We start from the raw sequence: 15278 nt of genomic DNA, 5'->3' as shown, positions 1-15278 counted from the left end.
CCTACCTCATGTTATTACTGGGAGGATTCAATGAATTAATACATGAAAAGCACTTAGAATAGTGTCTGCTACCTAGTTAGCACTCAATAAATCTTTTTTTAAATTTAAAAATTTTTTTTAGTTGTATGTGGACACAATATCTTTCTTTCATTTATTTATCTTTATGTGGTGCTGAGGATCAAACCCAGGGCCCATGCCAGGCAAGTACTCTACCACTGATCTACAACCCCAGCCCAGCACGATCTTGCTCCAAATGATTATTATTGCAACCTGGAGGTGTCTGATTCGCTATCCAACTCCCAACTAAGCAATCAGGGTGTGAGCCTTGCTTCTTATCATTTGGGAAGGAGCATGCCTCATCTGAGACCTTGAATATTTTGTTCACTCACAAAGATGCATTTTAGGGACGTTTAGAAAACTCTCCATCCCTTGCTGTACTGGGCATTACCTGGTCACCGGGGCCTTGTCTACAATCTTAAGAAGTCTGTGGAAATTCAAGCCCACAGCCAGGTGGCTGCCATAATACTCCACGGGAATCCTGTTGGACTTCTGTTAAACCTCCAGCAGGAAAGTGGGAAAGCAGAGGCAAACCCACGACCTCAAAATAGAGTGCATTTGGCAGAAGGAAAGACGACAAGCCAGGACTTGGTGGTGTAGGACCAGGCTGTACCTAGACGTGAGCTTGTCTCCTGTGCTGGAAACCAAGCCAACAGTGCTCTCGATGTTGACCAGAGTCTAAGCTGGGTCCCCATCCTGACCACACTGGGTGGTAAAAGCGCTCCTAAGAATCCCGCCAGGCCTTGCAGGAGCAGATGGTGGTGACCCAGCCCTGCCCGGTAGAGACACAGGACAGGGTTGAGATGGACATGGAGAAGAACCAGGACATGGGGACATGGCAGGAAAAAGAGGCCTCCTTCCCACCCCACGGGTTGAAGGGTTGTCACAGATCTGGGTCCATCATCTGTGCAGAGGGAATTTTGATTGACAGTCCGCTCCCCCTCGAGAAGTACCCTCTTGCAGTTACCGCAGCACTTTTTAATCCTCTGCCCGGCAGATGACAGTCACCCTGCAGCGTCTGCAGGGCGTTGGTCCAGGACCCCCCACAGATAACAAAACCCTCCAAGGCCCAGTTCTCTTACTAGAGACGCTGTGGTGTCCGCACATGGCCGACACCGACCCTCCCGTGTCCCTTAACCATCTCCGGTTTAGTTATAATACCCAACTGTGTAAATCCCTCTTGTCCTGTATTGTTACAAAGCGTGACAGGAAATCAAAAGCATGCACGCGTTCGCTGCAGGTGGAGATGTTTTCCCCTGGTGTCTCCATTCCAGGGAGACGTTCAATCTCAAATGGAAGGGGAGCACGCTGGTTAGTTTCCTCAGGTGTTCGCTGACCTGGGGTGACTTCAGCGTCCCCAGCTACACCAAGATCACTCTGGCACCTGGCAGGGCTTCCCGACCTTTTCGTGGTCTCAGCAGGGGACCAGAGCTGAGTTGGCAGAGGGACAACCATTTATCCTCCCACACTTGCCAGTAGAATGGGAAGTTAAAATTTAAAAAAAAAAAATTTTTTTTTAAATAAAAGACCTACTTTTAGGTTATTTTCTCTTAAAGTTTTCATGCCAACTTTCCTGATTCTAGATTTCCTTAACTTATTTTTCGATAGCATGGTCACCAACTCAGATATTATGTCTTTTTCAATATGTTTTAATATGTCCTTTTATTCATTTTTGTAGGGAAATATTTTTATTTAGTATTTTTTATTCTGTTTAGTCATACATGACAACAGAATGCATTTTGATTCATTGCCCACAAATGGAGCACAACTTTTCATTTCTCTGGTTGTACACGATGTAAAGTCACACCATTCCTGTAAACATACGTGTGTATAGGGTAATGATGTCTGTCTCAGTCCATTATCTTTCCTTTCCCCACCCTTCCCCTCATTTCCCTCTACACAATCCAAAGTTCCTCCATTCTTCCCTTACCTCCCTCCCTCCTTCCCTCATTATGTATCCTCATCTACTTATCAGAGAAAACATTTGGTCTTTGGTTTTTTGGGATTGTCTTATTTCACTTAGCATGATATTCACCGACTCCATTCATTTACCTGCAAATGCTGTAGTTTTATTCTTCTTTATGACTGAGTAATATTCCATTGTATATATATTCCGCAGTCTCTTTATCCATTCATCTGTTGAAGGGCATCTAGGTTGGTTCCACAATCTGGCTATTGTGAATTGAGCAGCTATGAACATTGATGTGGCTGTGTCTCTGTAGTATGCTGATTTTAAGTCCTTTGGGTATAGGCCAAGGAGTGGGATAGCTGGGTCAAATGGTGGTTTCATTCCAAGTTTTCTGAGGAATCTCTACACTGCTTTCCAGAGTGGCTACATCAATTTGCAGTCCCACCAGCAATGTATGAGTGTACCTTTTTCCCCCCATCCTCGCCATTACCTATTGTTGCTTGTGTTCTTGATAATCGCCATTCTAATTGGAGTGAGATGGAATCTTAGGGTAGTTTTGATTTGCACTTCTCTAATTACTAGAGATGTTGAACATTTTTTCATATATTAGTTGACCCACTATATATCTTCTCAGTGTCTGCTCAGATCCTTAGCCCATTTATTGATTGGATTATTTGTATTTTTGGTGTTAGGTTTTTTTGATTTTTTTATAAAATCTGGAGACAAACATTATAGTGGATTTATTCATAATGATTATTTTCTATTTTACTCACTTTAAACTCTTTGAGAAAAATTCGTTTGTCAATTTTATTCCCCCAGGGACTGCAACAGTGGCTGACATTGCCATAGATACACATGGTGGGCATATTCTAGACAGCAAATGACTCTTCATTGGTCCTCATGGGGGTCCAAGATGCGCCATCTTGAAATATTCCAAATTATTACGCTGAGTCTTTCAACGTGCAGTCACGTGAGGAACTGTGACTTCAGAATGAGCCATTGGCCTGACTTCACCTCTAGGCAGCAAGCCAGGGAGATTTTTTGGGGTCTATACCAAGGCTGAAAAATAGTCGTGGTGGCCAGAGACTGGTAATTGGAGCTACAGTGAACCAAAAGTAGCCCTCATCTTCCATTAGCCTGCCTCTCTCCACACGTCTCTTATTGATGTCCCTAAATTGTACTACGTGGTTCAGATATCCACTTATCCTGTTATCCCTTTATAAATGTCTTGGTTTTGGTTTAAAAACGTAGGAAAAAGCATCATGCTTCCATCATTTCTTCAGACTTTGTTCTCTGGTAAATATCCCCCAAAATGTGTAACATTGACAGAACAAATATTTTTCTCTGCTAATCAGCTCTTGTATTCATTGGGTTCCTGCATCCAGCCATAGAGCCCTCATAAAAACTTCAGGGGAAGTAGCGGGGTGCTTCCTCTCCCCCACAGCCATAACCAAAAGGCGCGTTGGAGAATCGGAGGCAGGAGGGACGCTTTCTGGAGCGCGGCAGGTCTGCCACACTGCAGTGTCATCTTCTGATTTCTCTTTGTGCAAACCAGGGCGGTGAAACAGCAACCCATTGCAAAAATCTAAGTAGATGATGAATAAACACATAGCTTGCATGTATATTTGATGATGGTTTTATTTTCAAAACTGTAATTAAATGAGATAAAAATATATGGTTGGAGTTGTCGAAGCAACTTAAATTCAATATAAATAACAGCTGCTCCTCATCTGGAAATTTCATTTATATACAGAACCTCTTATTTTTTTCTATACCCTTAATTTTTTTTTTTTTTTTTTTTTTTTTTTTAGACAGTATACAGTGAATTCAGCATCCGGTATTCCAAGAAGTGTTTTATCTTCAGGGACTGGAAAGGAAAGGGGAAGTGGGTTGGCCTTCACTGAGGAAGCAATTCAGGAAACCTGTTGCTTCCTATAGGTTTGATGCCCCCCCCCATACAACTATATTCCTCTCGGTTTGATTTCCTTAAAATAATCATATGGCAAAGCATGTGCAGTTTCTCAGGAGCAATGGATCTAAACATGACTAGCGTTCTTCTTTATGACTCACAGTCCATTTTATTAGTTCCAAACCCCCAAACTGAGCACAGAGTGAGGTGTCTTCTGTTTGCCTGGAAAGCAAAATTTTTCTGCAGAGCATGGATCACGAGAAATGCTGAGAACGTCGAGTGTCTGCCTCTCCTTTCACGCCGTGATGGGTACAGTTTCCTCCTCAGCTTCCTGGGGAAGAGTGGCCGACTTTTAAAGATAGAATTTAGAGAACCTTCACGGGCGCGCCTGTCTGATTTAGGAGGGACGTTGGAAACGGTCCCTCTTCCCCGGCTCATTGTCTGCATCCCTGAAAGGCTAAGAGAAGAGAAGCAAGGGAATGAGAAAGTTTGAGGTGAAGAGATTCTTTTCACGCTGAAGCTCTTTTTCTTAAATTTTTTTCACGAGCGATGGTGCGGCTGGTGGGTTGAGTCTCTCGGGTTTGGTGGTGCTCTGTGTCCCTTCGACGTCCATTTAGGCGTGTGTCTCTGAGGCGTTTCTCCTACAGCTTTTGGGCTTTCTGAGGTGACTTCTCAGCATTTTCTTCGGGGAATGTAGTTATCCTAATGTTAACCTGTCTGATTGGCCTCTGGGGTGGCCGGCTTATGAAGACTGATCCAGTGAATGACCCCTTGCTGATTTTAATTTTCAGTGGTGAGAAGAAAAGGTTAGGGAGTAAAATTTCAAAATAAAGTCTCATGTTTCTCTCTGGGAAAGCTACAAGGATCTGAAGTCTCTGGTTACAGAATTCTCGCAGTGGACGAGGAATAGGTAACTGTCTGATACGTGATTGACTAACAGATGTGAGCCCTGGTCACAAACAACAGACCCATATGATTCGCACGGTGCCGATCCGTGTTTCCGTTATCTCAGGCTTTCCCTAGGGAAGGGCTGGGTGGGGGTCTCCCAGTCACTGATATCACGCTGGCTGCGGGCCAATCTTATTATACCTCTAAAGTTTCATTTTAAGAGACGTAGTCTGGTGGCTCAGTGTCCTTAATTAGAAAGACCTTTTCTGTTTTCTTTCTTTTTCTTCTTTTTTTAATTTGTTCTAATCGTTTGCAGATGACAGGAGAATGCATTTTGACACATTGTACCCAGATGAAGCACGACTTCTCATTCCTCTGGCTGTACATGGGGCAGGGTCACACTGGTCATGCAATCACACACACATAGGGTAATGGCGTCCATCTCACCCCACTATCCTTCCCACCTGCACATCCCCTCCCCTCCTCTCACTCCCCTCTACCTAATCCAGATTCCTCCATTCTTCCCTGGCACTGCCCCCCATTGTGGATCGATATCCGCTTGTCAGAGAAAACATTCAGCCTTCAGTTCTTTGGGATTGGCTTATTTCACTTACCATCATATTCTCCAGCTCCACCCATTTTCCTGCTAATGCCGTAATTGTATTCTTCTTTATGGCTGAGTAGTATTCCATTGTGTATACATACCACAATTTCTTTATCCATTCATCTGTTGAAGGACATCTAGGTTGGTTCCATAGCTTAGCTATTGTGAATTGAGCTGCTATAAACATTGATGTGGCTGTGTCACTGTAGTATGCTGATTTTAAGTCCTTTGGGTATAAACCTAGGAGTGGGATAGCTGGGTCAAACGGTGGTTCCCTTCCAAGTTTTATAAGAAATCTCCTTATTGCTTAAAGTTAACTTTCAGAACATCCCTGGCCATTGAGGAAACAAAGGTCCTTTTATCATAGATGCTGGAAAACTATGTGCCACAAGGACCAATAGAAGAAGGTGCAACCTCTGATGAACCACTTGGCTGCATAGCAAGGAGGGACAGCATAGCTCAGCAGATACTCATTAAATAAGATGATATTAGATAAGATGTTACTATATTATCATTCAGTTAGATATTAGGTGTCAGGCACTGTTTTGAGCACTGCAATACAACCTGATAAAGACTGACAAGTCTCCTCAAGCTTTCATTTGGAGAGAGAAATCAGAAGATTAGCTAGAAGGCAATGGAATTGCCGTTGAAGATGCTGGTGGTTGCTATGAAGGATGTGATGAAGTGAAGCTGTTACATAGTAACTGGAGCCAAAGAGGTGCTCCACCGTAGATAGACGTTCTGGGAACTGGACCTGTGCGTTGGCTGCTGAAGAGTACAAGCAATAAGCCCACCAAACTGGAGCAAGAGGATTCCAAACCAAGGAAAGAGCCAGTGCCAAGGTCCTGAGGCAGGGTTAACCTTCAGGGATTGAAAAACAGACAACAAAACCTGGTTATTACAAAATCAATACGTGAAAGGGAAATAGCTAAGAATAAAGTTAGTGTTGCAGGTTTGGGCCAAATCCCAAAGGGCCTTTGTGAAGCGCAGTGAAGAGTCCACATTTTATTCTAAAATAAAGCAGGCCAAGGACTTTTCTGAAACCTTTGTTTCATGTGGTGTTAAGTCTGAAACCAAAGGTAGAGAATTACAGCTGGCCAACTATTAACACACCTGAGTCAGTGATGTGTGCAAAGAGATTGACTCCCAGAGACAGAAATGCTAGTAATAATAACTCATATTTTAGGGCCCCTGCTTCTGAAGGAGAACCTTGTTATTTATGATGCAATATCTCACTAATCACAGTAACCTGCGGGGGAGCGGGTGCATATTTCTGTGGAGTACTTGAGAAACTCTAAACATTTCAAATTGAGTTGTTCTTTGGCTTCTTAAATAGCACAAAGCTCCAGATAAAACAGAGTGTCAAGAAATGAGGAAAAGGCAAGAGGTAAAATGAGAAATAAAGATAGTCATCTAGAAAGTCACACAGAGACAGAGTAAGGAGCAAAGGTAACTTTATTCTCTTGTAAAGTCAAATTGAGGGGTATAACTGGGTGAGCATCTCAGAGAGTCAGTCCACAGTATGGTTTATTCCTGTTGTTTAATTCAGTATGGATCAGGAGTATTTGGATTTTGGGGTTAGGAAGGCTAGATGCTAGTCTAAGCTCTTTTGTATCCTTCACCCGTGACCTTGGATGTTGATTCTGATTTCTATTCTATTAAATGGGATGAGTAACTACCTACCTACCTCATAACTGTTGTGCAGACTAAATTAATAAACACACGCAGTTGGGCGTGGTAGCACACACCTATAATCCCAGCTGCTCAGGAGGCTGAGGCAGGAGGATCACAAGTTCAAAGTCAGCCTCAGCAAAAGTGAGGCACTAAACAACGCAGGGAGACCCTGTCTCTCAATAAAACATTAAATAGGACTGGGGATTTGGCTCAGTGGTCGAGTGCCCCTGAGTTTAGTCCCTGGTACCCACCTATCCCCCAAAATAAATAAAAAATAAGTAAATAAACACATGCAGAGTGCGAGATGTTGTTCTGCATACTTGCTACCCAGGAGTGGCCTCACACACTTCCAAAGAGACAATATTTATAACAGTGGCTAAACTGCCTGGTTAGCCCGCACAAACCTCCGTAAGAAAGGATATTGATCATGCTATTTTTACTTCTTGCCTAGGTTTTGTTCCCGGAAGCAAAGTGTCACGTTGTAATATGTTGCAAGAAACAAAAGAAGAGGTTACTGTCCTCTTTTGCTAAATGCAGGATTTGCTGAAAACCAGGCACATTTGTCTTTGGGAGTCTCCACCTGATTTTCCTCGTCCTCTTTTTTAAGTGATTATTCCTTCTTGAACTTTCTAAGCACTCTCTGGCCATCCCACTTCGTAGATTAAGTTTCCCTTCATTTCTTTGTCTGCCTGTTCGAAACTTATAGTCTCCAAATCCGTAGTGCTCTTATGTACTTAAACGGTGGCAATCTGATGGAAACAAGTCACTCTTCACTGCCAAGGACTGATGCAGCAAGGTAAAGCCTTGGAAGGTATTTGTGGTTTGAAATAGTATTTCTATAATTCCAAAGTAATATCAAATTAGGGGGTTTCATCTGGCATGACCAAACAGGGTGAGAAAACACTGTCCGCTGGAGAGAGTGCACCCAGGGCTGAAATCAGAACCTGGGACAGCTCCGGACGATGCGTTCCTCTTACCCTGAAGGAAATCAGCACCTGGGACAGCTCCGGATGATGCTTTCCTCTTACCCTGAAGGAAATCCATACCTGGGACAGCTCCGGATGATGCTTTCCTCTTACCCTGAAGGAAATCCATACCTGGGACAGCTCCGGATGATGCTTTCCTCTTGGAAGGAAGCGATCTGGGATTTCCCTATTGAGGTTCAGAGCATCAGCTTTAGGACTTCTGAAAGAACAAGTTCAGAGCCATTTCTGTGAGTGAGTCTTTTGTAAATTGAGTGTGTCTTAACTTAGGAATATTAATAAGGCCTTCTGGTATCTGCACAAAGACCTCCAGGGAAAGACATTAAAATTTCAATGTCAAATCATTACCTAAGATTTGGGTCCCTTACAGCTCTTTAGAGTAGCCATAGATTTTTTTGTTTTACTTCATTTAGTTGTTGCAGAGAGGAAATGATCAGCACCAATACATGGCACACAAAAATACAGCTCAGAGAATTTTTTTTCCTGAATACTGAGTCAACCAATGGGAAAATGGATAACAGAAGGAGCACCAAGATACTCACCTGCACACACATCTGTGAAGATCGTATGATTTTTAGTGCATATGGGCGTATTTGAATTTCCATTTATGTTCATCCTGTTCCCATTTGATAATGCCCAATGAAATTCTAAAACTTGATTGGTGAGTAAATTAGTGTAATCCGTAAATAACAGAATGCTTCATCTTTTATTTCTGTTTAAAAGTTGCATATTGTACCTCCCTTCTCAAAGTAAGCAAATATCATTTTTACCATTTTATGAACATGATATTTTGCACCTTTACATTAAAAAGCATCAGAAGCCTGACGTGTGGGTGTGTGCCTGTCATCCCAGCCACTTGAGAGGCCAAGGCAGGAGGATTACAAATCTGAGGCCAAGACTTGGCAAATTAGCAAGACCCTGCCACAAAGTTAAGAATAAAAACAACAGCCGGAGATGTAGCTCAGTGACAGAGTGCCCCTGGATTCACTCCCTGGTACCACAGAAATAAAAATAAATGGATTAAATAAAAAGTCACACAGGCTCTCTCAGACCATAATATTATAGTTAGAATTTTGTATGGGAAACTCTCCAAAGTCAGTACCTATGTGCGTAAGTGTCTTAATTATAAGTCATACAAAGAATATGGTCCCAACACCACCAAGAAGTAGACATCTGGGTTTAGCACCCATCTTGACTTGAAAGCATAATTAAGATTTGCAAACATATATTTAAATCTCATTAGCACTTTTTCCCTAGTAGAATTGACTTGAACACTCTAATGCTACTTGATCTGGTGGCGATTTAGGCTCACTAGTTTCTTCCCAGTGAATCACTTTCTGTGGACTTTCCTATGATACACCAAAATGATAATGATCGTGCTAACATTTATGAACTGCTGACTTTGGACTACACAGTACGGTCAGAGCTTAAATACATCATCCTAATCTTCAGAAAGCCCTGTGAGATAGGAATTATTGTCCTGACATTGGTGATGATGAAATTAAAGTTCAAGGAGATTAAGAAATCCACCCATATCCTGCAGCTACAGAGGAAAAGTCCTTTCACTCCAAAGCAGGGATGTTGAAACCATGAAGCAATTTTCCTGTTGCTGTAAACTCTCCCAGGGAAATCCAGTCAACCATGCCAGTCTCTTTAATGGTTTTCTCCTTCTTCCCAAGGGATGACAGTTTTTGACTTTGCAAAAGGAGCGTTTGTGAACCTGGACTTATTTTGAGCCTGAGTCTCTACAATCCACAGAAACCACACAAGTGTGTGTCCACACAGATGTACACACTCAGGGAACACATGGCAGAGAGTCAAAACATCATTTTAAATACGCTGCCAAAAAATGGGCTTCCAGAGTTTTCTCCAGAAATACCTCTTTCTTTTTATAAGGGGTGCAGTCACCATTATGAAAATCATATTCCTCACAAATATATCTCTGGACCATTTTCCCAAGTCCATATTGATTTCCTTATTGATTGCTTCTTTCAAAACTGGAGGAAGGAATAACACAGGGAATTGGTGCTGACAAGTTCTTAGTCTGAGGCCGCCCTGTGAGAATTCGCAGAATCTAGGTCTATCCAAATTGGGAAGAAAAGCGCATTGGGATTTTTTTTAACTTGCATTAAATAATAACATGCACTTTAAAAAATATCTGTATGACATGCTTGGGGTAGTGTATCATTTTTCATTTTTTCTTTTCTCCATTTTCTCTCTGGGTTTTTTATTTTCCCCCTAACCATGATGTGTGTTATTATCTTATTACCCTTTACTGGTTATTTTTAAACTATAGTTTTCATACCCTCCTCTGGGACATCCCAGCCCGTGAAGAACCCTTTCCCACCCATGTGCATAATGGCTACTCCCTTAATTATGGTCTCAAAAATCACTTTTTCTTATTCACTGTTATTACTTCTCAAAATAGTATCTTGGACCCTCTTGATTTTATTTGTTCTAGACTCTACCCAGGTATTTAATTGTAAGATATTTATTGGCTCTAAACATTTAAATATGTGGACATTTTTTCTTCCTGTTATCCTTTGATTTACTCCATGATCTGAACTCCAAATGTTGACTTACATTAAGGCTTTTTATTATTGACCTTATATTGTGACCTTCAGGTCTTTGTACATCTTGCTCCACCAGGAATTTAATCACTCAACCTCTTGGACATTCTCAGTGAGCTAACCCACCTCCAAATACGATAGCATACTTTCTAATCTCATTAAAAAATAAAATGCGGGTATGATATTCCATAAGAGAGGAAAAGACATTTGTTTTTGCAGAAAAAAATCTGGTAGGAAAATATCTTCCACAAAATTTGGCATTCCTTAGGTGTGTGATTGTCTCAAGAGTTATGCATTAGGCTAATAAATGAAATCAACTCCAAAAAGGAGAGCCATTTATTTTTTGAAGTCTAGGTATTACGTATCAGTGAACCATACACAAAGCTGGAGACATAAGCTATTTTAGGAAACCATGGATGTCCTGTGACACACTTTGGTGTCTTGTATTCATACATATCTTTAGTAACTGCCTGAGTTCTTCCTGTTGAGCTTTATCCCCGCCCCCCCTTTTTTTAAACATATTTTTTAGTTGTAGGCAGACACAATATCTTGATTTCATTCTTATGTGGTGCTGAGGATTGAACCCAGGGTCTCATGCATGCTAGGCGAACACTCCACCATTGAGCCACAACCCCAGCCCAAACTTTATCCCCTTTATCCCCTTTCTACCTAGTGTGGAAATCCCTGCAGTGAAGAGCAAAGGAAGAAAAGATTTGGAACCAACCTATCAACCCATCAGTTGTCTGCTGGAAACGTAGATTTTCTTACATACTTTTTGAGTGGAAAATGAACTTGACACACATGAACTTGACATTGGTTTCTAAGATGTCTATTAACTAGTTTGAAGGCTCCTTGTCTTTAGCCTCACTAAGTCAGGGGGAATCCCCAGATTCTGGTTCTCCAGAGCTGTGTCTTCGGATGGTCATGAACATGAATGTATTTTCCAACCACTTCCCGTGTGTGTGAAGCACATGCTGAAACTCCCTGAGCTTCAGTTATGGTACCTGGAAACTGGGAATTTAGGCTATAATGGGATTCAATTAAGGCATATAAGGAAAGCACTTGGCACATGGTATGACCTGGACACGTTCCGCCAGTGGGTGCTGATGTTGGTATTTGCACAGTGGTCGTGGGGACAGAACAGTATCCCCAATGCCTTCTGTCCATCTCATTAAGCAGCTACTGTTGATCCTGGCACCAAAGCTTTGGAGAGAAAACGACTTTACATGTATGATTCTGTGTCTAAGATAAGTGATACATGTTGCTGGTAAAAGCTTTGCTACAAGAATAGAAGCATGAAGAAGATGCTCATTCACACACATGCAATTCCTCAACCTGGGAAATGATCATGTTTCCAGCAGAATCTGAATAGACAATTATATATGGAGACACCAGTTCTGGACCTGCCATCTTTCCCTAAGCACATGCAGAACTAGTGTGTATTTTGATCAACGTCCACCGCTCACTCTGGCGAGTTGTTACTATTGAGAGCCCTTTTTATAGTGCGATGGTTGGGGTATGATTTGTCACTAGATCACAGACTTTCTTCCTGGCCAGGGAAAAATACAATGAGCACCGGCCTTTCCCCGCCAAAAGTGCTGGTGCTTAGTGGTGAGCTTCTCACACATCTCATTTAACCTTGGCACAGTGATTCTTACTTTAAAACAAAGCACAAATGGACTCTCCATTTATTTAGGATAAAACTAAGACTTACCCAAGGTCAGCACAACTCACAAGTGGCAGAGATGGTTTTCAAACTCAGATACACCCACATGCATCCTCTCCATTCTCTGTGTGGGTGGGTAGGGTTTACCATCTGGACTGTCTTAATTAACTACCAAGAGGTATGGCTAAATATTTTCTCAAGTCCTAAATGACTGCAATATACTCTGAATGCCCAAATCTTGTAGAACTGAATGAAATTCATAAAATCAAAAGGAAGAAGCAAGATCCAGTTTTTTAAGCTCAGGGAGGACAGTTAAAAGTCATTGCAGCCAAATGCAATGGCACACACCTGTAATCTCAGCAGCTTGGGAGGCTGAGGCAGGAGGATTGCCAGTTCAAAGCCAGCCTCGGCAAGAGCGAGGTGCTAAGCAACTCAGGGAGACCCTGTCTCTAAATAAAATACAAAATATGGCTGGGGATGTGGCTCAGTGATCGAGTGCCCCTGAATCCAATCCCTGGTACCAAAGAGAAAATCACTGCAGTTTCTTTCCCATTTCTTAATACTATCACTCTAGATAGAAACTATGGTTGCTTTTGCCTAGATGAGGCTGGATCTCTGTTATCTATTGGTTTTTAATTGTTCATGCAACTCTGGAGATTGTGTGGGATATCTTTAAAAAAATAAAAACATAGATGAGTTACTCTGAGAACCTGTCTGCAGAAGTAACTATTCAAATTGATTTAGTATCTCTTTCAGGGATGATGGTTTAAGATAGGAAACCCCCCAAAAATTTTTTTAAATCTCTGGTTTAAGTCACTTTGAAGACCATTTCCTTAAAGAGAACAAAAATGTGTTCCACCCTTACCTGGTGCCTATTGGATTAAAGCAAGTGCATTATGTCATAAGTGTAATTCAGATTATAGCGCCATCTGGCTTTGTGCTAAGTGAGTCTGACTCCTTCACACACCCTTCTCACATCTTGACTCTAGTGGACTTTGGGTCCCGGGGTTAGGTGGCAGGTGGCAGTTCTATACACTGAACTCTTTAGTGACTACAGGACCAAAGCTGTGTGCGCTCAGTGTTTGCATCCTGAGCTGTGGAACTTAATGGAACTTCTGTCAACCTATGAATGCTGAAAACAACAATGTATCAGCTCCCAATTTTCATGATCCTGGCAGAAGCAATGTGAAGAGATTATTACAAATTATAGTAATTATTTAATTTTATTACATAATAATTATGTTATATAGAAGCATAAACAAAATTAGATGTGTTTAATGATGTGTTTATTAATTTTAGTATCTCGAGTTCCTCCCTGAAACCAAAGCTGGATGTAACCGCAGGGAGATCATCTGGGTTTCTCTAGATTGTTAGTCAGCTTTCCGTCACTGTGACAAATTACCTGTGAAAATCCACTCGGACCAGGAAAGGTTTATTTGGCTCGCAACTTCCCTGGTTGTAGTCGGTGTTCACTTGGCGCCATTGTTGCTGGGCCTGTGGTGAGGCAGAGCAACATGGCGGAGAGGGCTTGGCAGAGCAAAGCCCCATTGATCGACTTCCTCCATGGAGACACGCTGTTTCTCAGGTCTCCTCCACCTCCAAGAATGCCACCCGCTGGAGACCAAGCCTTCCACCCATGAGCCATTGGGGGACAGTCCAGGTCCCAACTATAACTCGCTGTCCCTCACTAATGTCGCCTTTAGCAATTTTATGGTGTCCCTCTTTTCTAGTCTGTGAAATGGGGATATGAATGGAAGCTAACTCCTAGACCATTGTTAGGATCACGGGTGGCAATCGTCTTAAAATGTTGACCCAGGTGCCGAGCAGGAAGGAAGCAGTCAGTGTCCTCTCGCTCTAGTGGGGACGGCCACAAGGTCTCCAGCCCTGCACGACACACTTGAGTCAAAAGGATCCTCACCTCTGAAATGAGGACCTTCAATTGTTTTAGACACTAATAAAGTGACCTGGCTTATAAAGTCCTTCCACTGGGGAGGGTAACAGAAAACACATCTTTTGAACGATTGTGTGTGTGTTAGATATATTCTGAGTGACAGTCGATGTTCATGTGCAAGTGCTTATTTATATGAGATATATTTTGTGTCATAATCAATCTTCATGTGTAAATGCTTATTAATTGCCTTCAGCTGTGATCTTTGGGCTCATGAATGTCTTCTCTCTCTGTAAACAGACTTGGCCTCATTGAGGAAGTAGAACTTCCTCAAAAGGAACCCTAAGTGTACCTTCCCAATATTTAAAAAGTACACAAGAACTTTTTTAGAACTCTATGTGTGTACCTATTTGTTCATTGTGTTTATATTTACGTGTGTGATGACAGAGACGGTGCAGGTCATATCCTAGGCATATCTGAATTCATGGAGGGAAGCGTAATTGTGTCTAACAGAAGGGCTGGTGACATGAACAGAACTGTCAGAAAGCATGAGCTCGCGCTTCTGATAATGACACCTAATGACAGAGAGGTCACAACACCTTCAGACCTCAATTTCTTCACCTAGACCTGCTGGCCCGGTCGAATTTTCTGGAAGGATAGAAATGTTCTCTCTCTGTGGTAGCCACCAACCATGGATGGCTGTTGAGAGGACTTCAAATGTGACCAGGCTGTCTCAGACGCGGAAATGTAAATTTTATTTAGCATGAGCTATTTCAAATCTCAGTGGGCTTGGTGGCTAGCGGCCACTTTAGTGGATGATCTTGCTATAGAAACCCAGGAGGAAGGGACACTATCAGGACAAGGAAGCCACAAGGGTGGCCTTGCCCCAGGTGCTCTCAGGCTGGTCTTGCGCTCAGCCCTCTTCTTTTGAAAGAGCGACCCTCTCCCCCAATGTCTTAGCTCTTTAAAGCTTAAACGCTTTCTCCTTTATTTCTCCCAACAGATCTTGAGAACTTCAAGACCAGGACCAGGAGCACGGTGTCCGTCCGCCGGGGTCAGGGGATGGTACTGCTGTGCGGCCCACCAGCCCATTCCGGAGGTACATATAAATGCATCCGCCCGTGCACATC

At 42.3% G+C, this 15278-nt stretch overlaps 1 protein-coding gene across 5 annotated transcripts in view; it reads left to right on the top strand.

The window, feature by feature from the left end:
• Window positions 1-15278, top strand: part of LOC306650301 (contactin-4) — a 953963-nt gene that overhangs the window by 696165 nt on the left and 242520 nt on the right. For all 5 annotated transcript variants that reach the window (XM_079122191.1, XM_079122188.1, XM_079122189.1 and 2 more), the window contains one exon: window positions 15152-15247. In XM_079122191.1, coding sequence (XP_078978317.1) covers window positions 15152-15247 — 96 coding nt within the window. The remainder of the gene's footprint in view (window positions 1-15151; window positions 15248-15278) is intronic.

Source organism: Sciurus vulgaris (assembly GCF_902686455.1).
Source record: "Sciurus vulgaris genome assembly, chromosome: 19".
NCBI lineage: Eukaryota > Metazoa > Chordata > Mammalia > Rodentia > Sciuridae > Sciurus > Sciurus vulgaris.
This window is presented reverse-complemented; position numbering and strand designations above follow the sequence as displayed.